The 25,895-nt window shown below is 33.8% G+C and overlaps 3 protein-coding genes and 1 long non-coding RNA gene across 9 annotated transcripts; all 4 read left to right on the forward strand.

Moving 5' to 3' along the window:
- The first annotated feature begins 2,279 nt into the window (after nucleotides 1-2,279).
- Nucleotides 2,280-2,900, forward strand: LOC109218493. Its single transcript, XM_019382858.1, has one exon. The coding sequence runs from the start codon at nucleotides 2,280-2,282 to the stop codon at nucleotides 2,898-2,900; it is 621 nt and encodes a 206-aa protein (XP_019238403.1).
- A 2,198-nt stretch (nucleotides 2,901-5,098) lies between these two features.
- Nucleotides 5,099-5,878, forward strand: LOC109218494. The gene is made up of 2 exons (XM_019382859.1): nucleotides 5,099-5,348; nucleotides 5,634-5,878. Exons 1-2 carry the CDS (start codon nucleotides 5,099-5,101, stop codon nucleotides 5,876-5,878), a joined length of 495 nt encoding a protein of 164 aa, XP_019238404.1.
- On the forward strand, nucleotides 5,879-6,613 carry LOC109218495. Its single transcript, XM_019382860.1, has 2 exons — nucleotides 5,879-6,082; nucleotides 6,227-6,613. Exons 1-2 carry the CDS (start codon nucleotides 5,879-5,881, stop codon nucleotides 6,611-6,613), a joined length of 591 nt encoding a protein of 196 aa, XP_019238405.1.
- A 1,893-nt stretch (nucleotides 6,614-8,506) lies between these two features.
- LOC109218496 lies at nucleotides 8,507-24,194 on the forward strand. 6 transcript variants are annotated; one of them, XR_002066774.1, is made up of 4 exons: nucleotides 8,507-8,591; nucleotides 10,001-10,121; nucleotides 15,307-15,557; nucleotides 23,827-24,194. It is a non-coding gene; the product is annotated as an uncharacterized LOC109218496 (long non-coding RNA). The 6 variants fall into 6 exon arrangements; XR_002066771.1 differs by lacking the exon at nucleotides 23,827-24,194 and adding an exon at nucleotides 21,226-21,547; XR_002066772.1 differs by lacking the exon at nucleotides 23,827-24,194 and adding an exon at nucleotides 20,319-20,497.
- The last annotated feature ends 1,701 nt before the right edge of the window (nucleotides 24,195-25,895 follow it).

Genomic DNA, 25,895 nt, shown 5'->3' on the forward strand with positions numbered 1-25,895 from the left:
CTAAATATTAATTTTTTCATATTTACGAGATACAATACTTATTAATTTAGTAGCCCAATATTAGATAATAACTATTCACAAACAATTAGTTATCATGATATAGTATGGTGAATTATGTGTCACTTTATTAACTTGTTGAAACTTAAAAATATAAGTGATGCTAGAGAATCATATTTGAATTGTGAATAATATTTTTATATAAATTCTCTTTCAAATAATATTAAATAAAAGGAGTGTTTAAAAAAGTATCAAATTATAACATCAAAATTCTTTCAACGTTACTGCTTATATAAGTGACTAGTCTTAAGGTACGTGCGTTGCGCGTGTAACTAAGTCGATAACTTCTCAGAAAATCGTATAATTTACTATTAAATATAATATGCTTGTATTATAAACCGTTCCATGTTATTTTATATTATATTAATAGCTATACAACACATGTTATATTTATTCTTAAAATATATATAGTTTCAGTTGTAAAGGCTTATCTATAAACCCTTCCATTTTAATTTTTCTATTTTCTATTTTAATTTTTAATTCAAAACTTCTAAAAGCCTCTTAATATAATAGTTAATGTCTATTTTCTATCGTTTTTTGATATTTAATTTTACATTCTAATTTGTTCCAAGGATCACTTTGGCGACTTTATTGTGGAATATAACCTAGATTTAATATATTAAGATTCCTATGAATATAAAATTCCTATTGAATTATGACTTTATTTTAGTGCCTTTGTTAAGGTGAGAGATTAGAGATTAGCGATATATTAAAGTTAATAATAGAATCACGCTAGAATACAAATTTTTGTTAAGAATATTACAAAAAGTTCATAGCAGTACTCTCCTTCTCTCGGCGCATTTTAAGCGTGAATGCTAAAATACACTGACCGGAAATGGAACGAGGACGACCAAAGAAGAACACGACGAAGATGCAATTAGCGGAATTTGTAGGTCAAGGAAGCAGTAACAATGGTCAAGGAAAAAGTAATTCTACAAAGGAAACCCCAAGCAATGACAAAGGAAAAAGTTTGATTCAAGCAGATCTAGCTGGAAGTGAAGCAATCACGTCGATAACACCGGTGAATTTGAGTAGTAACAACAGGAGCTATCCAAATTCGACGCCTACAACAACAATTGGGATGTTTGGATCCACAAGTATTATTCCATTGAACACTGTTACACTGAATACTGTTGACGCAACTGCTAAGAAGGAGGTCGCAGAGCAAGTATCAGCAAAAGAAAAAGCTAGTACGAGTAGACAAGGAGCTGAAGAACAAAAAGAGCAGGGGAAAAATGAGAAAACTGAAAGGAAATTAGAGAAGCCATGGGCAAAGCTTTTTGCAGGGAATAGGTTGGCGGAAAGAGGAATGGACCTTATGTTTATCCCTCCAATGATTCAGGATGGGATAAAAAAGGCCCAATTACAGCAGGAAGAAATGGAAGAGGAGAATGAGAAGTGGAAAAAGGCAGTGGTGATGTATGTCATTGGAGTGGCACCATCAATTGGAACCATGGAGAGATTCATAGCCTCGAATTGGAATTTTGCTGCTAAACCTAGAGTATACTATCACAATGAGGGCTATTTTGTGGTGTTGTTCAATACAATTGAGGACAAGAATGAAGTCTTGTACACAGGACCACACACAATAGGTAATAAACCTATTATACTTAAATCATGGACTGCTGATTTTAACTTCTATGATGAAGTGTTGAAAGAAATTCCATTATGGGTGAGCTTTCCAAATTTGCCATTGAATTGCTTGGGGAAGATCACACTAAGTAGGATAGCAAGTATTTTAGGATGTCCAATCTATGCTGATGAATGCACCTCTAGTGCAGCTAGAATTTTATATGCTAGGGTGCTTATAGAGATGGACATATCTAAAGAACTTCCTACGAGTGTTGTGGTACTGGATCCAACGGGGAAGAATTTTGAGCAGAANGGTACTCAATTAACATTAAGAACTTTTCATACCGGAGGAGTATTCACGGGGGGTACTGCAGAACATGTGCGAGCCCCATCTAATGGAAAAATCAAATTCAATGAGGATTTGGTTCATCCGACACGTACACGTCATGGGCATCCCGCCTTTCTATGTTCTATAGACTTGTATGTAACTATTGAGAGTGAAGATATTCTACATAATGTGAATATTCCACCCAAAAGTTTGCTTTTAGTTCAAAACGATCAATATGTAGAATCAGAACAAGTAATTGCTGAGATTCGCGCAGGAATATCCACTTTGAATTTTAAAGAGAAGGTTCGAAAACATATTTAAAATGGAAGAGGAGAATGAGAAGTGGAAAAAGGCAGTGGTGATGTATGTCATTGGAGTGGCACCATCAATTGGAACCATGGAGAGATTCATAGCCTCGAATTGGAATTTTGCTGCTAAACCTAGAGTATACTATCACAATGAGGGCTATTTTGTGGTGTTGTTCAATACAATTGAGGACAAGAATGAAGTCTTGTACACAGGACCACACACAATAGGTAATAAACCTATTATACTTAAATCATGGACTGCTGATTTTAACTTCTATGATGAAGTGTTGAAAGAAATTCCATTATGGGTGAGCTTTCCAAATTTGCCATTGAATTGCTTGGGGAAGATCACACTAAGTAGGATAGCAAGTATTTTAGGATGTCCAATCTATGCTGATGAATGCACCTCTAGTGCAGCTAGAATTTTATATGCTAGGGTGCTTATAGAGATGGACATATCTAAAGAACTTCCTACGAGTGTTGTGGTACTGGATCCAACGGGGAAGAATTTTGAGCAGAAAGTTGAATATGACTGGGTTCCAACCTACTGCCAAAAATGTTGTATGGTTGGACATGATTGTAGCAATATGAAGGGACACAGGGAAACACAAGACAGAACTCAGGGGTACGAATAACAAAAGCAGCAAAGAACAACACAAAAGAAGGGAGGACAAATACAACAAGCTAAGGTGCAGAAGCCTGTAGTACAGTGGTTAGCAAAGGAACAAAGTAAACAAAATAAGGAGGAAAAAGGGAATCAAAGGAAACATGAGCAGAATGATAAAGAGGAAAAGGATAAATAAGCATGGCAAAAAGCAAGTGGAAGAAGTTCTCATAACAAGCAGATCAATCAACAACAAGTTGCTCTAAAAATTACAAATGGATTTACTCCTTTGAGGGGGGATCCAATGCTGGAGCAAAACAGTTGGGCAGATAAAGTTGATGAGCAGGAGAGGATGCAGGAGAATATAGGGCAGGAACCTCAAAAAATCATAACAACATGAAGATAGTCACGTGGAATGTTAGGGGCTTCAACAAAGTGTGTAAACAAAAAGAGATGAAGGAGTTTATAAAGGTGAATAAAGTAACTATGATTGCAATAATAGAGCACAGAATAAAAGATGACTTGATTGAAAATACGATTACAAAAATAGCTGTTGGATGGAAATGGTGTGCAAATAGCTCAGTGAATGGTAAAAGTAGAATGTGGTTGATGTGGGATCCTAACAAGATAATATTTTCACAGCTGAAGGTTCACCAACAATTCATACATGGAATAGTAAAGAATGGGAATGACACTGTCCAGTTTGCATTTACAGTTGTATATGGGCTACATACAATAGCTAATAGAAGTGATTTGTGGAACAACTTGAGAGAGCTGGAAGAACAAATGACAATACCTTGGCTTCTCATGGGTGATTTCAATGCAATTAAGGATATGGAGGATAGAATGAATGGTACTGAAGTATAGATGAATGAAATAAAGGACTTCAGAGAATTTATGATGGAATGCCAAATGACAGAACTAGTTACAGTGGGAAGGGGGTTTACATGGACAAATAACCATGTATATAGTAAAATAGATAGAGGGATAGTGAATGCCAAATGGATGCTAGAAATGGCACCAATACAAGTGCAAGTTCTAGATTCTCAGTTCTTATATCACTCACCTTTGAGAATTGAATCGGGGCAGGAAAATGATAGCAGAAGGAGACCATTCAAATTCTACAATTGTCTAGCTGAACATGAAGAGTTTGAAAAGGTAGTGCAGAATGGTTGGAAATATAAAGGCAGTAAGATGGAAGGTATAATATAGAATATAAAGAAGGTAAAATATGGCCTGAAGAATTTAAACATGCAGGAATATACAGGGATAACAAAGAAGGTACAACAGAAGAGAGAAGAACTGGCAAATGTGCAAGCTCAAATGAGGCAGAATAATCAGAGCGGGGATATGTTTGAAGCAGGGAAGAAAGCTAGAAAAGAACTGGAAAAATAGAGTATGATTGAGGAAGGAATATATAAGCAAAAGTCAAGGGTACAATGGCTCAAATTAGGTGATTCAAATACAGCATTCTTCTTTGCAAATATGAAAGGGAGAGCAGCTCAAAATCAAATCAAAATGATAAAAGATGAGGGAGGAAACTGGATAACTAATGAAGATGGAGTGGAGCAGGAAGTTATTGGTTTTTATAAGAGGCTTTTGGGGGAATCAACTAGAAGACTACCTGCCATTAACATCACTATTATGAAGGGAGGACCTGTACTTACAAGGAAGCACCAGCTGGAACTAATAAAGCAATTTACAAGGGAGGAAGTCTATGAAGCTTTGAAGGGGATTGATGATTCAAAAGCACCAGGGGATGATGGATTGAATGCTTATTTCTTCAAGAAGGCTTGGAAGATAATTGGACATGAGATCACAGAAGCTGTTCTGGAATTCTTCAAAAACAGTAAAATGCATAAACCACTCAACAACACCCTTGTCACTCTTATCCCAAAAGTCAAAAACCCAGAGTCCATCAAACAGTATAGACCCATATCATGTTGTAATGTCCTGTATAAGATTATTTCTAAGATGATTACTAGTCGATTGCAGAAGGTAATGGATTATCTGGTGGATGGAAGCCAAGCAGCCTTTGTACCAGGGAGAATCCTAAATGACAACATCTTACTAGGACATGAATTGGTGAAAGGTTATGGTCGGAAAGGCATATCCCCAAGGTGTATGATCAAGATAGATATGCAGAAGGCATATGATTCATTGGAGTGGGTCTTCTTAGAGCAAGTACTGGCAGCAATGAACATACCAGACCAATTTATAAAATAGATAATGGCTTGTGTTTCTACAGTCACTTATTCAATAGTGATAAATGATAAGCCAACTACTTCTTTTGATGCCAAGCGTGGGGTGAGACAAGGGGACCCTATGTCCCCTTACCTATTTGTTTTAGCTATGGAATACTTTACAAGGTTGTTGAAGAATTTGCAGCACAAACCAGACTTTAATTTTCATCCGAAATGTGAGAAACTCAATATTCTGCAACTAAGTTTTGCAGATGATCTTCTAGTCTTCTGTAGAGGTGATCTCAAATCAGCATAGATGTAATGACTACTTTCAACAGTTCTCCTCCTCATCAGGATTAGTTGAAAACCAAGAAAAGTGTTGTATATACTTTGGAGGTATACCAGGACATGAGTAGCAGCAAATATTGACTAATTTGGGATTCTCTTTGGTTACTTTATCCTTCAGATACCTCGGAGTACCACTTAGCGCTAAAAGATTGTCAGTTAACCAATGTCAACCCTTCTGGACAAAATTTTAGCAAAAGTGCAAAGCTGGACTGCAAGATTTTTATATTATGCAGGGAGACTACAAATGATTAAAAGTGTGTTACTATCTATCCAATCATTCTGGTCGCAAGTGTTTCCTTTGCCAAAAAAGATCCTACTGAAGATTGAAAGCATTTGCAAAAAGTTTCTATGGACAGGGGAGGCAGAGGGGAGCAAGAAAGCTTTGGTCGCATGGACACAACTTTACTGGCCAAAAACTGCAGGATGCTTGAACATAACAGATATAGTTACTTGGAATAAAGCAGCAATCCTGAAGTAGATGTGGAACCTATGCAATAAGAAGGACAGATTATGGTTCAAGTGGATGCATACCTACTATATAAAGAAAGTGAAAACATGGAATGTGAAGGCTAACCAAGCAGCATGGACAACTCAGAAGATTTTAAAAGCTGGAAAATACCTGACAGAAGCAAGAATTAATATTGAAGAAGTAATGACTGGGAAGGAATACTCAATCAGAGAGGTATATAACAAGATGAGGGGTGAATTCACAAAGGTCACTTGGAGGAGATTAATATGCAACAATTGTAGTAGTCCAAGGTGGCTATTCATTATGTACATAGCTATCCAAAACAGGCTATATACAAAGGAAAGATTGATGAAATAGGGTAATATTACGAGTGCAGAATGTGTGTTATGTGAAGCAGCTGATGAAAGCCATGATCATCTGTTCTTTACGTGCAAATACTCAAGCAATGTGTGGGAGAAAGTAATGTATTGGGCTGGAACAGGAAGGAAAGCCAAGATATGGTCGGAAGAAATAAGCTGGGCCAGTGCATATGCAACGGGGAGAATATCAGATGCAACTATATATAGAATGATTCTAGCTGGAGCTGTATACTACTTATGGCAGGAGAGGAATTGGAGAATTTTCAGGAAGAATAAAAGAAAAGCTGAAGAATTGGTGAGAATGATAGTCCAAGACATACATTGCAGAGGCTCAAAGTGGATAAATTTGGAGAAGAAGCTACAAACACTGAATTTCTATCCTTAGACAGAGTTTGATGTGTAGATGATTTGTTTAGTGAAGCAGTTTATATAGGTTAGGGCTGCATATCCAACTATATAGAGAGGGTTCTTTGTAAAGATTAGTGCATGTATTGGTTTTTTCCCAGGAAATAATGATTAAACTTTATCAAAAAAAAATAAAGTAGAATCACGCTAAAGAGGGGTGATTTTTGTCCAAGCGAGAATTTATGTGGTATTCAAAGATCAATTTTTAGAATCTACTTCAAATAAGGAAAGATTTCTTATTAGGAAATTATTAAATGACTATTCTTAGATATTAAGGTAATAATAAAAGACTATTTTGTCTGGTGTGAACTTTATTTTAAAAGGGTAAAAAAAACGAATGATATTTAGCTAAGAAACTTCGTGCTTTTAATATAGTAGTATAGTATAGATAGATAGATGGATATAGAATTAGGTAAAACAATATGGAAGGAATTGTGTTATATTAATAAATAAGGAATGATTTATGTAAGTAAAATCTTGTGTATAATTAATATGCAAAGAAATCTTTATATTAAAAATAAAGACTATTTATATTTTAATAAAGACTATTCTTAAATATTACGGAAATAATCAAATGACTATTTTGTACAATATAAACTCTATTTTAAAAGGGTAGAAAAGACGAATGACATTTCGCTAATGGCCATCGTGCTTTTAATATAGTATAGATAGATAAATAGATACACATAAATATAGATAATAGGCTTGTATAATTTGTTATAATTAAATATGATATTAAATAATAATTTAGGTGCTTAATTGAACATGAATTAATTACTTTATATGATTAAATAGGAATACTTAAAATACATATTTAATTATTATGCATTGAAATAATTTTAGTTAGACATTATTGTACTAAATAATTTTAATTTAATGTATGTGATTTTATATCTCAATTTTTTAATTTTTAATTAGAAATTAATTGAAGTCGCCATTGTTGTCATCTTGATTTTATATGTATTGCACAAAGAATGTATTGTCAATTAGTACAATTTACATAAGGTAAACTATTTATTAATTTTAAACTCCTAAGTATTAGTACTTTCTACCTATTTTAATAAGGAAAGATTTAATATGCATAATTTTAATTAATTTCAAAGTCCTAAATATTAGGAAACTAACCGATGTTACAAATTTGTCCATTATAAAAGTTACTTTTTAAGGGTAAAAGGCGAACGACATTTACTATTTTCTGGCCATGTAATGTAATAGAAATAAATAATAATTATATATATATATATATATTTATTTATTTTTGTTTTTACCTAAGAGAAATTATTTGGTATATGTTTTTTTTCTTTTTCCGATTCACACCCTCGTCCTCCCTTTCCTTTAGCCAAACGTATATTAATAAAACTCCTAAGTAAAAGGATTGAAAATAATGGACTATAACCTAAAAATATAAGAATACTTAACGAAACTTTTGCATAAAATATTTATAGAAATATAATCGGTTAGTGTTTTATGTTTAAAAAAAGAGAGAGTACTCCTATAGCTAAAATGATTCCAAAGTGGTGATACGTTTCGTAATACTCCTATATATGACTTTAGGAATTGAAAGTGTTCCATCCAAAGATTTTTACATGTTAACGAAACGTACAATTTTTTTTCCAAATATGTTATATTACATAGCTTAAATAAGGAAGGATTTGGTACACAATCTTTAATTGATTTTGAAGTCCTAAATTTTAGGGAATGAGTTAAATTACCATTCCTAAATATTAAAAAATAATTAAATTACTATTTTATCCAATATAAAAGATAAACACTATTTCGCTAAGCGCCTTCGTCTTTTAATAAAGTATAGATAGATATAGATTCGCACACTTTTGATAAGTAATATTAGTAATAATCTGATATAGGGTAAAAAGGCAAACATACATTCGCAGACTTCTGATAAGTAGTATTAGTAATAATCTGATTGCTCCATTCTTTCTCGCTTGGGTTATTATCTGGTAAGTTGTTGTTCTTCTCTTCTAATTTCCATTACTCCTTATATAAGAGATACATTCGCAGCCTTTTGATTAGTAATATTAGTAATAATCTGATTGCTCTATTCCTTCCCTGCTTTCTCCCTTGGGTTATTAACTTATTATCTGGTAATTTCTTGTTCTTCTCTTCTAATTTCATTTTACTAGGTTTTCTTTTTTGCAATTTTCTGATTTTTCTACACCGTTGAACTTTATGAAAATGAATAGTTTGAACACAAAAGGGCGTGATTACAACAATCTTATGAACCATGCGTTAGTGAATTTTTATAATTTTTCATTTTTATGACATTCAGTTTGAGATGAACTGAATGTCATAAATAAGCTAACTTTTTTCTTCATTCTTTTGCCATGTAGTTTTTCGATATTTTAGGGTCTTTTAATTAAATCATTATGTTCCGTTATATCAATGAAATAATCATTGTCTTGCATTTAAACTAATTGTTAATTCATTTGATATGTTCTTTTATTTATTTTTAGCTGATTATGTATATTATTTATATTTATTTTCTTTTGATAAATAGCTCCCTGTTATAATTCTATTTTAATCTCCATAACCAAAAAAAGTATGGTTCACTTTGTGGAATCTCTGGCAAGTTTTTGATGCAAGAAATTAGTTTTGTCTAATGCATTTTGTTAGTCAAATCTATTTGCTTTTATTTTGAACTGGTAATTTTGATTATATTTTTTGTTGTTTTATAATTTTGAGCTGGGTTCTAAATTCGGGAATTGAGCATGGAATTAATAAATAATGAAGCATTACAGTCTAATTCAGAATATAGGATACTGCAGTAAAAAAAAATTTCTGGTAAACCAATACAAATTTTCACCACATCCTTTTCCATTAGATTTGAAGTTTTTCAATGGAAAATCTTCTTTCAAGAAAAGACAGACCAGAGATGATAAAGGAATTAATAAGTTACCAAGGTGCATAAGATTTTATCGCATTAGATTAGTATTTCCAGATTTGTTATTAAGTGGTCCGATGAAAATGAAGTGTGCGCATCTGGAAAATAAGGGTTCATAGTTATTGTGGCTGGCACAGAGGTGCTGATAAAAATAGCAAATAACCTTAGTCACTCAAATCTTCTAATTAAAGTACTAATTAATCATACCTTTCATACTGTCAGAACATACATTTGTAGTTTCTAGGAGAAGAGTAAATCAACTCAATTTTCCAAACACAGATGTAAGGTCAGAGTTTTCCACTGTTTAAAGATAATTCTTTTTGCTGCATACAATAACTGGCTACGGCATTAAAAGTCGATTTCGTATGGCTTAGAGCCAGGTTGTTTATAGGTTCCCCCTTTCTTTTTCATGACTAAAGTATCGACTTCACTTTTACAATGTTTGAGTTCAGAAATAATTTTTTGCAGATTCATACTTGTCCCATTTGAAGCCTCGCTGAAAAGTATTAGCAACTGGCATATGTCCGGCTATACTTCAATTTAGTAGGATCCCTTGGTAGAATAAACTGCTTCTTTAGCTTACATACAGGTATGGTTCCTCCTTTTTGATAGTTTTCTCTACCTAATTTCTCAAGGATTCAAGTAATCCTCTTTAAAGTACTTATCAAGCTATAAATGGAAGTGTGCTAGACAGATTTTGTTGTTACCAGCATCTTACTTATTTTCTTGACATACATTGTCTATCCTTTTTACTTCTTTTACTTTCGTCTCATTACAATGACATAAAAAACGACGTTCAAACTTCTCTCTGTATTAGTGCTTCTATCAGGTCTATACTATTCATTCAATTCTTTTGATGTAGTATTAAGTATGTATGTTGCACCAGTTTTATCTCATTAGAAATAATGCTGCCTATACTTAGAGAAAAGCTTTAGCTTTAGCATTCCTAGAATAGGAATTCATTGATATATATATATATATAGTAGATTTAAAGACTTAGATAATACTTTTTTTCATATAGCCGTGGTTTCCGGGCATCGCTTTGCGAACCCGACTAGTTGTACCCACCGGGTCCCGCTGTTTCAATGCGGGTGCACGGTTAGTTCCACGGGGCCCTGGAGACGCGGCCGGTTTGTAATGCCTCCAGTGGCCCTGCAGGGGCTCGAACTGGCGACCTGAAGGACTTTGTCCTCATGCAGACTTAGATAATACTTGTTGTTTATTAGATGTTGTATTTTTCTTCTTTTCCTTTGAGCTTAATTCATTTTATGCAACTTTGAAAGTTAAAGACGGAAGACAATTTTTTTACAGTCAAAATGCCATTTTTAGTAGACAAAATAACAACAGTGCAATTCATTTCCATGACTTTGCTACTGATATTAATGCATCCGAAGTTCATCATTCCAAAGCCCATTAGAGAGCACAAGAATGACAACACAAACACCCAAAAGAGAGTAAATAGTACCAGCTAGGTGAAAATGGCGCCATCGGAAGCAGAGTATGCAAAGTCATTGCTTTCATCATGCAAGACCTATAAAAATTCTATTGATAAGGAAGTTTTCTGGCTTGGAAATGTTCCAAGCCCCTCAATTTGATGCCTTCATGCCTGTATGTTCTTGTTTCTTAGATATGTTCTTTTACCAGAAAAAATGCTTTATACTTTTTAGTTGATTTCACTTGCATAATCTTGTGATATGAAAATTTTCATCTCCCCTTTTTATGTTTATTTTCACTTTGCGTCTTCCCCATACTTTTTTTGAATTGGGCATTAATCTTTCCTTATTTCTTTCCTTTTTCTCTCGTAAGTAATTTTCTGGAAGTTCGTGCCAGTTTATTCGGGGTCCTTTTTAAACTTTTTTCTTCCATGCTTGATGTAGGCATACGACCTAATCTGAACATGACCAGTTATCCAGGAATAGGAAGAATGTAGCCTTTATAGTGAAATTCAGTCGTGTGTGTACTATATACCTGTAATTGAAGGCCTCATGTTTATTTTGACTTGTGAACCATTATTGGAAGGGAAAATGGTCAAGATTGCTCTTGAACTATCCATAATTGTGCGCCTTTTCGCTATATTACACTTTGAGTCTAATCTTATCCAGCTGTTATGAAAAACTCTCAAATTTTCTCTTGACCCCTAATGAAGCTGCCTTTGAAGAATAACAACAACAACAACCCAGTATACCACAGGTGGGGTCTGGGGAGGGTAGTGTGTATGCAGACCTTACCCCTACCCTTAGGGATGGCAAGTGGTGCGGGGCGGTGCGGGTTTTCTCTTAACCCGCAAAATTTCAACCCGCCCCGTCCCGCCCCGCTTAGCAAATGCACCCGCGTTCACCCGCTCCGCATCCACACCCGCGCCACCCGCCCCGCCCCGTACCCGCTTAACTTTTTTTCCCTTTATTTTGTTAGTTTATTTATTTTTTAATCTTTTGGCTGGATTTTTTTTTGTACATTTATTATATCTACTCGTACTTTTATTAATTTCAAAGAGTTGCAGATTTTGTTAATCTTAGAAGTGTCAGACTTACTGTAACTTCCTTTTGGGTACTAGTAAACGAATTATTCATTCTTTCTCCACATAATTTTTCTATTTATTCGCTTTATTTTACTACTGATTTGGAGATACCGAATTTATTATGTTAGAAGTTTACTTAGCTTAGACCCAATTTCCATCGGTATGGGTTTCATCTTCATTATGGTAGAAAATTGAGTTTCCTTCTTTAATGAATTTTTTAAACCCGCACCCGCACCGCACCTGCACACTTTTTATTTTTTTTTTTATTTCGACCCGCCCCGCACCCGCACCGCACCCGCATGTGTTTAAACCCATACCGCCCCACATGTGTTTAAAACCGCCCCGCCCCGCACCCGCACCGCCCCATTGCCATCCCTACCTACCCTAGGGGTAGAGAGGCTGTTTCCAATAGACCCTCGGCATCCTTCCCTCCAAGAACTCCCCACCTTGCTCTTGGGTGACTCAAACTCACAACCTCTTAATTGAAAGTGGATGGTAAATTTAAACAATTTTCAAACATAAAGGGATAAAATTTGGATCCTTTTGGTGAAACCGGTTGCTTCCACTGTAGTTTTTGCTGCAACAGAAGTTGTTAGTAAAGACTCTCAAACCTCCCTCTTCCTGTCAGCACTGCAACCAAAAGATTGTTAGAGAGGATATTGGTTTTGTCACTCAGTATGCTTTAGTTAGCTATTACTATTTCTTTGATTCTTTTTGTCAGATTCTAAGTCTACCGTAATACCTTTCCTGGGAGTAGATTATTAGTCAACTCGGTTGAACTTTGTCATATATCAGGGCCTTTGCTCTGTTGGTGTAAACACTCGAACAATATGTGTTTCTTGGGTTATCTTTTTCTTCACTTTTAAAGAAATTGCTTTTTATCTGCAAAGGTTACTCTCTTAATGCATAAATTTTTTATTAAGTGTTGATATGTTAGTAAAGATTTAATAATTTAACAGTAGTGCTTCCCTTTTTTTGGGGTGATGTCAAAAGTTTGATATAGGTATTAACATATTTTTCCGTGTTGCACTTTTTCATTGATCTTGTAGATGTGCAAATAACACAAACAATATTGTCGGGCATTTGCTCGTGCGGGCACGGGCACGTGCCATCTAGATATGATATATGCCAAACTTTTCGTATTATTTCTAGTTGAATTATAATATAAATATTTTAAATAGATTATTTGTTATAATTTTGCGACTTTAATGTAATTTTATAATTAATTTTTATTTATACTATCTTAAAATTCTTGAAATTAGTAAAATTTAAAGATCCGTAGGACTTACGCCCCATGTCTCAAGGCTTACGCCTCGCCTCATCAGAGGTAAAACTCCCCGCCTCACGCCCTCGCCTTATAAAACTGGAGTTTGGACGGTGCAGTTTAAAAATAGCAATAATAAATAAAAGGCCCAGATGAGTTAGTTAGTTGGACCGTTACATGAGGCTGATTAAGGAATTTTTACATGCCTATACCACATAGGAAACCTTTTTACCCTACATGTTTAAGGTTTGAGTAAATTACACTTAGTAAACCAAATTACCAATCCTAACCATACTTAATTAAGGGTCTAATTAATGGGCTGTTTTTACTCCTTAATTAAAGGTATCCCTATCTAATTAATGGGCAGTTTTTACTCCTTAATTAAAGGTATCCATATATCTCACGTTTCTCTCTCCTTACCCCTCACCCCCTCACCCACGTTTTTACCCATACCCCACATTTTATCTTGTTCTTCATCCACGATTGCAAGATCAATCAACGAAAGATGTCCTTGAGATGCATTAGCAAGCGAAATCTCATTATATTTGAATGTCGTGCCAATTTCCTCTCCAACAATTGTGGCATGTGATATGATTTTCTGAAAGTCTACAAGAAATCAAAAGTTGAAACAAACATTTTAATACGCCAAGAACTAGCAAAACAATGAAAACAGATACACTTTAGTATTTTTTTTTTTTTGGGTACCAAACAAAATTCCCTCTTCAAGAAAAGTCAAAAATGAGAAATTTATTGGTAAAGAGACTAATATGAAAAGTTACCGACAACTTCTCCAATCGACTTAGAAATACTGATGTTGAAGCCCTCACCTAGATTTACTGTTTGTCGTGTATTTGTAGTGTAATTGCAGTGTAATTGTAGATTTAGTGTAATGGATATGATCTGTTGAAGCCCTCATCTAGATTTACTGTTTGTAGTGTAATTGTAGTTAGTTTGTAGTTTATGTAGAACATTCCAAGATTAATTGTAGTCTAAAATGTAGATATAATGTAGACATGATTGTGGATGATGTGTTTCCTGTTTGCCCTGTAACTGTACGTAAATTGTAGTTATTCTTATATTAGGTACTTAAACTGTAGGTAATTTGTACATTCACTGTAGGTAAACCGTAGGTAAATTTGTTTGAATTGTAGAACTGGTTTTATACATAATTGTAGAGTTTTTGTAGTTAATAGTAGTTATAATGTAGGATTCATGTACCGCTTCACACCATCTATCACAGTATGGATATGATCTGTTGAAGCCCTCACCTAGAATTACATAACAAACAGCAATAAAAATATTTACATTCATAAAATAGTTTATCTACAATTTATCTACAACGTATCTACAATTATATCTACAAATTATCTACAATCTACAAATTAACTACAATTTGTCTACAAATTATCTACAATCTACTATTTGATTTCACGATGTATTTGATTTCTACAATTTTTTCTGTAGTATCAATTGATACTTGTTCTGCAATTGTAGAAATCAGGATACTGTAGCTTGCATTCTCATCTACCACAATGGCATCAACTTCAAAATCTTTAAATCTGCCATAATTATCCCAAGCCCCATTAAATTGTAGCATGATTGCGATTTTGGACATGATTTGTTGTTGATGTTGATGTTTTTTTGGATTTCTAGATTGAAAGAAGAAAAGATGAAGAAGAGATATATCTGATCGATAATTTGATAGAAGCAATGACGAAGAGCAGATTTTTTTCAACTTTGAGTTGTTGAAATTCGAAAATTTTGAATTCTACAATTTGAATTCAGCTCGATGAAACTCTTAGTATAATTTACTCAAACCTTAAACATGTAGGGTAAAAAGGTTTCCTATGTGGTATAGGAATGTAAAAATTCCTTTAATAAACCACTGAAGGAGCGGGGAGTAATGAATTCATTTCCTTGTCTTCGAATTTCTTTCTTCTTCTCCTCTTTCTCTGATTATCTTCCGCACTCATTTTTCTCTTCTTCCTACAGGATTCCACCATGGACGATCACAATATGCCACCTGATTCTGGTTGTGGTCCTTGCAACTATGTTGGCGATCACCGTTTTTGCAAAGGCTGCGTCCTTAGTACTTATTTCTCGCAATCAGAACTTAGTAATTTTCAAATTTTGTACCAGCACTTTGGATTGAAGAACCTTAAGACAAAAATTGTAGAGATTGAGACCAGATTGGGCGCTGATGGAGTTCGTTTCTGGATTGAGGAGTATCTTGGTTGGCTAAGGTAAATTCGTCCCCTTTTCTTGAATATTTTGTAAAATTATTTTGAACTTTGTTTTTAATTATTTTGCTGCGTGTGTGTGGATTGGATAAATCACCAGAATAAGTGGATTGGCTAGTTGGATACCCTTCCAGTAGATTGAGCACATGCATGCTAATACCACACACTTAAAGTGTACCAGCTGGCCCAATATTGGAACTATACCTGCAAAAAATAACAAACTTGTTAGACAAAAATGGCTATGTGTCCAGGTTCTTGTTAGTTCTGGAGACAAATCCTTGGGATGTGTTGTTTTGATATATTGAAATGAGTGAGTGGACCTTAGAAGATGGATAGGTGAGACAAGAGTTGGATGCCAGTGTTTCCAGTTTCTGGTGGGTACTGGACATAAGAGTTGGGTGTGACAACTGACAAGGGAAGAGAATTAAATAAGAAGGGGATCTGAAGAGGGGTATCCAGTCAATATCGTGACAAACACCTATCTGCAGGTTCTTGTGGGGGCTGCAATTAGGATCTTGTCTGTTATGATAGCTGGATGACTGGATTGTGGGAACTTGTGAACTGCTTTTCTGGGGTGTGGAGTTTAATGGGAAATAAAGGTTGTGATTCTGAGGAGGAGTGGTTTGCACCAGGCTGTTTTGTTCCCAGGTTCTTTTGTGTTCTGGGAACTGAGTCTTGTGGTGACTTATTTCTGGGAGATGGGTCATCTGAGGGTGGTTGCCTGGTAGAATACTCTGTTCCCAAGTTCTTGTGGGAGCTGGAGTTGAGTGTGAAGAAAGGAGAGGTGATGGCTTTGTTGGTTTTTGTTGAGCAACCATATGCATGTTCTTGTGTTGACTGTCACAAGTTGTATGATTGCTTCTATGAGTGAGAGTAGTAGCTAGGAATGGTGGTATATGAGTGAGAGTATATACCTTTTTATTAGTATATATACATACACATATACAAAAAAAAAAAAAAAAAAAAAAGGATAGGGTTGCCATTTTTTCATACTTGTTATTTATAGCATAACATACTTAAATGATGAAACCTTTAACTTCACATGGTAGTATTATTAATTATATTAGTAAGAAGTAACTTAAATAAATTTGATATAAGACATGTATTTTCAATATGTAACCTTTGATTTTGTTGTAAAAAATATATTTGCTAATATGAAGATCTAAGTAATTTAATTCAAAGTTCTAAAATATTTTTAGTGTTAAAGAGTAGATTTTCTTTCTTTTGTCCAAGGTTTATTGTATTTTTTCCGCAAACTTTAATATTGTCTAACTTGAAATAAAATCATAAAATCTATTATTAAAAAAATTTGGGGACCTAAATTAAAGCTTTACTAGTCTTCTAATCGAGCTACATGTCCATCTCCATGCTATTCTCAATTAAATTTTATAGTCTCAATTAAGATAAGACAACAATCAATGAATGTATTATTTAGCTACCAAATGTAAATGAAGCTGTTGAATAACACGTTCATTGGCAGTGATCTGTAAATAATTGTTGATCATTAATGAGTCAACGGAACTGGTGGCTTAAAACTAAAATATATTAAAAGATCCTGAGTTTCTTTCATAATATCCATATAATATGAAGACAAAAAAAATGGTGAGAGAACAACGTATAATATGTGGGTTAGGCTTAAGTCATATAGTATTGAACTCCCTATAAAAACATATAGCATTAAATGAAAATGGTAAAAGGATTGAGCCTATTATCGATCGTGTTTTGAACCTTACGATATTTGTCTATGAGATTTCTTAGTTATAAAAACGAGACACAAAAGAACTTGATTACATATATCAGGATCTATGAAATGTGACAAAAAAGGAATAGCTAATTTAGAGAATTTGATTTTAAATTAGAAAATAAAATAGTAAAAAATATGAAAAAAGAAAGAAAGTAAAATAGAATTAATGAGAAGATTTATTTAATTTAGTAAGAGAAAAGTTCGGGGGATTTGCATTTATACCCGCTTTTTGGGTCACGTTTTAATTTGTGCCCGCTTTGCAAAAAAATTACAAATGTACCCACTTTTTTGCTTAACTTCAGCATACGGGGCTGAAGTAACAATGGCAATCAAGCAAAACTTCAGCATTCTAGTAGACGGGCCTGAAGTACTGAACCAAGTGTGCTGAAGTTTTTGTTTGTAATTGCTGAACTTAAGCATAGTAGCTGAAGTTTTGTTCTCTATTTGCTGAAGTTTTTGTTTGTAATTGCTGAACTTAAGCATAGTAGCGGAAGTTTTGTTCTATATTTGCTGATGTTTTTGTTTGTAATTGCACTAAATAAGCTGAATTTTTTTTGTCCTGGATTCATTAGTTTTGTCATTAAGCTTTTTCAAAAACTTCAGCTGAAGATGCTGAAGTTATTTATTTCATTTATAAAAACTTCAGCACTAAATAAGCTGAACTTTTTTTTGTCCTGGATAAGCTTTTTCAAAAACTTCAGCATAAGATGCAACTGTATATAAGAAACTTTAAAAATTGTACAGTTGCTTTAGCAGCACCAACAACAGAAGAAAGAAGAAGAAGAAGAAAACGAAGGAGGAGAAGGAGGAGAAAGGGGGCTGAAGTTGTTTAAAAAGTGGGCACGAGTTAAAATATTTTAAAAAAATGGGTATAGGTTAGAACGCCCCGTGCAATTTTTACGAAAAGTTCTATCCTACTAACTCATTCAATCCTACATATACCAAATTTAAATAAATATTAGAATTTAAAATATTTTGTCAATATATACGTCAGTTTAGTTCGGATGTTTTTACTCAATACCAAACATACGCTCTGATGGTAAGCAACCCCCACTTCCAACCAAGAGGTTGTGAGTTCGAGTCACCCCAAGAGCAAGGTAGGGAGTTCTTGGTGGGAAGGATGCCGAGGGACTATTTGGAAACAGCCTCTCTACCCATGGTAGGGGTAAGATCTGCGTACACACTACCCTCCCCAGAACTCACTAGTGGGATTATACTTGGTTGTTGTTGTTATTGTTGTACATGTTTGTCAATTTTTTCAATATTTACTAAACATATATTCACTTATCAAAACTTTATCTATAACTTTAACAAAGCAAGATTGGAACAATATTCATATAATTAAAAAAAACCAAAAAATCGAAACACCCGACAAACCCAAACCAATCCAAACCAATATAATTGGTTTGGTTTGATTTTGATAAGAACCGAACCAACTCGGTCCATGTATACCCCTGCTCCCCACGTAAGTGCAAAAATCTAAATAACTCTCAATCTGTATTGGTCAAAATTTGGATTGGATTTAACAACTGTAATGGACGTGGTCGAAGCTTAAGCCGACCATAGCTTAGTGACGAGGAATCATCTTTAGGAGAGTTAGTGCCGAGGTCGAGTAGAGAACGTGTGAAAATAACGGTAGTATAAGCTTAGGGCAGAGCGGAGGAATATTCCATTTGAATATTCCTTCAGTTGTACTTTTCTTAGGGTTTCCTAAAAATAATCCTATAAATAAGAAGAGATAAAGAACAATTGGGATATGGAATTTTCTGATTAGAGCACACTCGTAAAGTTGACTACAAAGAACTTACAAAGCTTGTCTTTTCCACTGATTCCTTTGTTCTCAATATACCTTTCGTTCACAAGATCCAAGAGTCTCGTGTTCATCCCTATTTTATATTATCCCACGTTGTTGTCAGATAGAAGATTCACCCAAGTCACTTAATATTTGTGTGTTAAATTCCTTCTTATTACATTTATTGCTATTATAAGCACTCACTTTATACACCTTTTATTGCATTCATTGACAATTATTAGGCAAGATTTGCTTACATTTAATATTGTTGGACGCAGTCTGATCTTATTTACACACTGAATCTCCAGATCTAGTAGTCATTAACTTTAACTAGGATTCTCCCCTTATTTTACTTATTAATTCGTTTTAAGAAAAGGTTAATACATTTTCGATGAAACACAGTCCTCATAAAAAATCTCTCTCAAAATCCTTTATTTTCCCCAAAGTTGTTGTCAAACATAAAGTCGAAACTTAGCAATTTCGTCTTCAATTTCCACATGATTCCAAGAATCCACAGCACGACTTTAAGACCTGTGTTTAATTTTTGGTACGAAGACAAAATCGTCCCTCTCATTAGAATAAAAAGGTTCAAATGTGTCGTTTTACTATCGGAAATTAGGTATAAGTATCCTCCGTTATACTTTCCTTCACTATCTATCCCTACCGTTACTCATTTTAATATTTTTGCGTCCACAACTGACGAACTCCTTTAAATAGACACGTGACACAATCTTAAACAACCTAATTATATACCCATTTAACCCACCCGTTTAGCCCCGACCCGATGCCCCCACTCGTCCTTTGCTATTTTCCAAATGGGTTGATCTTTTCCTTCCCATATTCCACGCCTTCCCCTTTTCTCTCTGCACATAATGGTTGTACTTGGTAATTAATAAAAAAATCTCTATCTCTCTTTTTCTCTGTATTCTATCACTCAAAAATAGTGATACTCCATGATGCAAAAACCAAACTCAAACTAACAGCAGGCAGCAGGTAGCCACAAGCTACCAAGAGCTAATTGATCTTCAATTATCTAAATGGGTAAGAGTCGAAATCAGTTTTTGTTCTGTTTTCAGTTACCTTAATTGAAGACTCATGAATGCATTTCAATTTGCACAAATTCATTTTTGGTCGATAACTTTTAGGTAGAATTTAATTGGATCTTCCCATTTGGAGGTTCTGAGTTAAAATTTATGTGGGTTGACCAACATTTCGACAACGTGAACAGTGGAGGTGACGAGAATATGGAGAGGAACAAGGGGCGGTCAAGCCGAGGAACGGGAGAAAACAAATAAAAGAGGAAGAACAAGAGCAACAATTATGCATTTGAGAAAATTAAAAATCAATTCTCTGATTTTTTATTGGGATTTAGAGTTCTATTTGGGGATGATGAATATGACGGCCTGCGGCAAGTTTTTTTTTTTTTTTTTTTTTTTTTTTTTTTTGTTTAATTTTGAGTGAAATTGGGTCTGAGTTTCCGTTAGATTAAGGGGTTTAAAATATTAAAATAGGTAGGGAAAAAGGCCAGATTTATCCCTCTACTTTAGTAAAATATCCACGTTTATACTTAGTTCTACTATCGGTCCAAATACGTCTCTACCGTTAAGAAAGTAGATAAAAATATCCCCAACCCTAACGGTTGTCCACAGTGGCAAGGGACCACCTCAATAAAAAAAGGGAAAAGGCCAGATTTGTCCCTCTACTTTAGTAAAATATCCACGTTTATACCTAGTTCTACTACCGATCCAAAAATGCCACATAATTAACTTTAACTCTCTATTCTTCTTATTTTACTACTTTTTCTCTTTTTCTTTTCCCTACCATCTGATTCCCTTTCCCTTTTTTACTAAAGTAGAGGTACAAACCATTAAAACTTTGTTCGAAGTCTAATGTTATAAAAAAGAAGTACTAGTAAATCAATTTTGTAAACAAAATGAGTGCTACGCAGGGATGAATTTATTGGCAAATATATGGGGACGATGTGAACACGTAGCCTCTCTACCAAGCTAGATAACTAAATATTTTTTTAAAATGATCCAATATTATTTGCTGACATTCATACTCCAAAGAGTCAAAATAATACACTTAGTTGAATCTGAATTATTTAGTCTCTCATATGTTTAAAATTTCTGTAGCATGTAACAGACGGAAAACTTCATTTAATCATGGCGGCAAGCAAAGAACGTTAATATGGTGGAAAACAAGGGAACGCAAGGAGTTCAGTTACTTTCCATTTTGTAATTTCATTTCACAAAGAAAGAAAATTGTAAAATAAATTCATCCTAGAGTGCAGCTATTTTCCTCCTGTTTAAAAAGATAAATAAAAATCTTCCTTTTTGTCCAACCAAAACAAGGGAAATAAATTGCCTTGCTCACCATGATAATGGAAACAAGTTTCACAATAAGTATGAGAAATCTGGCAAGAAAAAGAATATGAAATTACTAAAGAAATAAAAAGAGAGGAGAAGGAAGATTTTCGGTAGATTGGTTAATTACTAAAGAGTTAGAGTTAATTATGTGGATTATTTAATTATGTGGCATTTTTGGACCGATAGTAGAACTAGTTATAAACGTGGATATTTTACTAAAGTAGAGGGACAAATCTGGCCTTTTCCCTTTTCTTATTGAGGTGGTCCCTTGCCACTGTGGACAACCGTTAGGGTTGTGGATATTTTTATCTACTTTCTTAACGGTAGGGACGTATTTGGACCGATAGTAGAACTAGGTATAAACGTGGATATTTTACTAAAGTAGAGGGACAAATCTGGCTTTTTTCCCAAATAGGTAATGGAGAAGGCAAATACCTTCGAAAAGTATAACGGAAGATAGTGATAACTAATTTCCAATAGTAAAGGGGTATAAGTAACCCTTTTCCCTTGTTAGTGTACTCTTAGGGATATCTATGGTAAAGTAAAAAAGAATTACAGGCCATGTCACTTGGCCTAATAGCCCAACCAAAAATGGCCCACATTTGAAGCTCTTACCCTATTTAGCCCATGTTGTACATAACTTGAAAGAAACTTTTCAGCCTTTAGCCCACTATTAAAGATATAGTTTTAGGGTTTTTATTATTTTCTTCTTTCTTCATTCCCTTCTCTCTCTCACCGCATCTCACTTCTTTCTTTCTAACCCACATAAATCTCTCATCCTCTCTTAAAATTAGCCACTAGCAATGTATTATGCTTCTCTTACAAACACATAGCATCTGCAACATATCTGCCTCCCCCTTTTACGCAGATTATCTTAGTAAATAGCTGAAGCAACTTCAATTTGTGAGGAGCATAACAGCTTTATTCCCCCTCCTCTACCCCCCCGCCCCCCACGCAGTTCTGTCATTAATGGCTCGAAGAAGGCTCGGGCTCCTACTCCGTCGTCCATGGTGGCAAGCATAAGAATATTGAAGATTTTTGAAAGAAACATGAAAATACACACAGATCTGAAAATAAATAGCTCTCAAACTTGATTTGCACCAAAAAATAACCACTAATGTTGGAAGATTTTGAAGTTTGAAGTTCTGGTCATTATTATTATGACCTTGAAGTCTCGAATCTGAAATTGGGTTTGGATAAAAATCATAATTATGTAGCAGTTTGTATCAACACTGTATACTAGTGTATAGTTGTGTATATGGATATACAAACACCTCTTATAGACTATTATACATGTTTATACAAAGTTATACAGTATTGTATAATTGTGTATAAATGTATATATTTGTGTATAATATTGTATAATTATATATTTTTTCAGTTTATAAGGATGTATATACATTGTTAGTGTGTAAGAGACCTCTACAGAAGTTTGACACTTCCTTCTCTTTTTCTTTTTCGTGTAATGTGTTGTATGAGCGTTGGAGGGATTCTACAATTCATTTACCAAGTTTTTATTTTTCTTTTATCCTGTTGGATTGCTTCAGCAATTGCACATAAAAGTGTTTAAATTTCTTACCTTCAGATAATATGTATTATTCAGGATTTTTGAGTTGTGTTGTGGCTGATTTGTATTTTTTTATCAAATACTTAATAATCAAAGAAAATCAACAGAATGAAAACAACTGGTTGTATGCAGAGGAGCAAAAAGCTGTCTTTCAGGAATTAGCCTATTATTTTTTGGGCTATAGATTTGCAAAGTGGTATCTAGGCTATTATGTTGCAAGTCAGGTGTGTGAGTTGTATTTATGTGAAATTATCCCTAAAACCTTGCTAACATACTACCTTCATGTAACGCGGAAGACATCCTACACATTGACTCTAACGTGGAAGACATCCTTGAATGGATTAAAATTTATGTGTACATCTACTGCATGGATTAAAATATATATATATATATATATATATATATATATATATATATATATATATATATAGAAAGAGAGAGAGATTTAAATTTAAAGTTGTGTATGTATTTAAATCTATGAGAAATTATGAGTACTAAATTCTAATTTCGTTCACGGACGTAAGAATCTAACATCTCCGTGATAGATAAAGGTAGTACTAATTGTAATATATTAAAAAAATTGATAATCGCTTTATCGATTATTTAGGTATTTTTGATATGTTTAATTCTAATTACGCTTAGATTTGTTAGTTTGCTGAAAGCAAGATGATGTTGTAGTCCCACTGTCACAAGTAACTGCTGACCCCTTCCTTGGTTAGTCTCAAGTAGGACTACAATATATATATATATTAGTTTATTGTGTGAATTTCACTCGTTTTTTTTTGTTTTGTTTTGGCTAGCCTGCATGTTATAACGTACGACGGGTCAAGGTAAAGGAAGTTGAGACCAATCTTTGGCTTTGTATTTGTAAAACTTGCAATACAAAAATTCCTTTTGGAACATGCGTTGGGGCTACAACCTGAAAAGTTACGTGAAAAATGCCAGAAGCATGTAGATTTTATTTTCAAATATGTGTTGGAGTTACTAGTGTTTGATACAAGTGGAGATTCCTGGCTTTCTGCATTTGATGAAGATGCGGGGAAAAATTCTCTTTATGAACTGTACAACCTCAAATCTGCAGTAAAATCAATTTATTATCGATTTTTACCATCCGTTCTTTGCGATTAATTAGTGACAAATTTTACTATTGGGCACATAAAACCATATAATGCTATTGGGGTTACATTTGTATTTCGCGTTGCGATATCACCACATTACAACAAATTTTATTATCAATGATGAATTATTTTGTCACCTATGATTCACTTTTCATCACCAAAGATCTTTTGTGACGAAATTTTTTTTGTCAATCTTTCGTCTCTAAAACACCGTCATTAATAACATATAAAGGCAACTTTGTGTTTCATCGCCAAATAATGAAATATTAAATACAAAATTCTTTTTCGTACCCAAATACGTAATATTTATGACGGATTTATTTGTCATAAAAAGTACAAAAAAATTGTACTTAATAGTATGATTTCGTCACTAAAAAGTGCATTAGTGTCGACGAAACTGCCTCGTCTCTAAAAATTTAGTTTAATTAGTGACGACGTCAAATGTCTCTAAAGCTACGTATGTTTCGTAGTTGAAAAACCGTAATTTTGTCACTAAAGACTACCTTTTATCTACAAAAAAGTATTTCGTCCCTAAATATATAATTAGTGACAATTATAATTTTGTAGTTACAACTACCCTCTCGTCCCTAAAAAGAATATTTTTATCGACAAAACAAAGTTGTCACTATAAGTTAATTAGTGACAATTACAATTGTCAAAAAATACAAGATTGATTCGTAGTCAATAAAAAGATGATTTTGGGACATGAATTATTTTGTCACTAAAAATAGTGAATTTATGACGAACTTAATTTTTTTAGTGACGAAAATGTGATATTCCTAAAAACTATACAAAAGTGAACTTTTTTGTCACTAGTAACAAATGTTTGATGACGTTTATATTCGTATTTGTTTTAGATTGACGTTATACGAATTTGAAATAACATAATAAAACAATCAAGGTAATAACATAAAAATAAAAACAACCAAAGGTAATAACAAAAATATTCACCATTGATCATAAAACTAATATTAAAACTATATTGAAATAAAAGCTCCATAAATTAAAAGAAACATAGTTAAAGTAAATATGTCCAACATAAAAGTCTAACTGAAAATATTACTCCTAAACTAGGACTGAGAAGTGGAGGAATGCAGTGACACTTCACTTGCAATTACTCTTGATCCAATAGTTATCTTCATATACCTGTATAAAAGATAGAGAAAAAATTATGATTAGACGTAGAGTTTAATTGGTAAAACAAATAATTGAATTGTGATGCAAATAAATAAAAATAAGAAAAAAATTAAATAGTGTGAAGTTTAGTGTACCCAAAGGTGATAAACTGGTGAGGCTCAATCTTCGCTGTATCATTTAAAAAACATTCGAACTTAGATGTTAAAAGAACTATAATTGAATTTATCATTTAAAGATGTAGTACTTCTAACTTTGATGGTGATGAGCCAATAAAATGACGCTTCATTTGGTTTAATATTTCCTCTTGGCTTGCTCTTAAAGTACCCAACTCAGAAGTTACTGTTTGTATCTGTATTTGCTGATTTGCTACCTCAGTTTCAGCTACATTCAAACGTTCTTGTAAACCATGTTGGGCAGTAGCAGCATCCTCTTTTGCCCTCCTAAGAGCATCCTCTAATTCTGCTGTCCTTCTTTTTGTTGCTGTAGTTGTACTAGGCTTTGGACCATAGCCAAGGCCTTTAATATATCCCGACCTTGTACCAAGTACATTATCAACAATTTCATCAATAGTCATTGGATTCTCTTCAGAAACAGACCGAGCTCTCAGATCTCTC

The sequence above is a fragment of the Nicotiana attenuata genome, unplaced genomic scaffold (assembly GCF_001879085.1).
Source record: "Nicotiana attenuata strain UT unplaced genomic scaffold, NIATTr2, whole genome shotgun sequence".
In the NCBI taxonomy this organism is placed as follows: Eukaryota; Viridiplantae; Streptophyta; class Magnoliopsida; order Solanales; family Solanaceae; genus Nicotiana; species Nicotiana attenuata.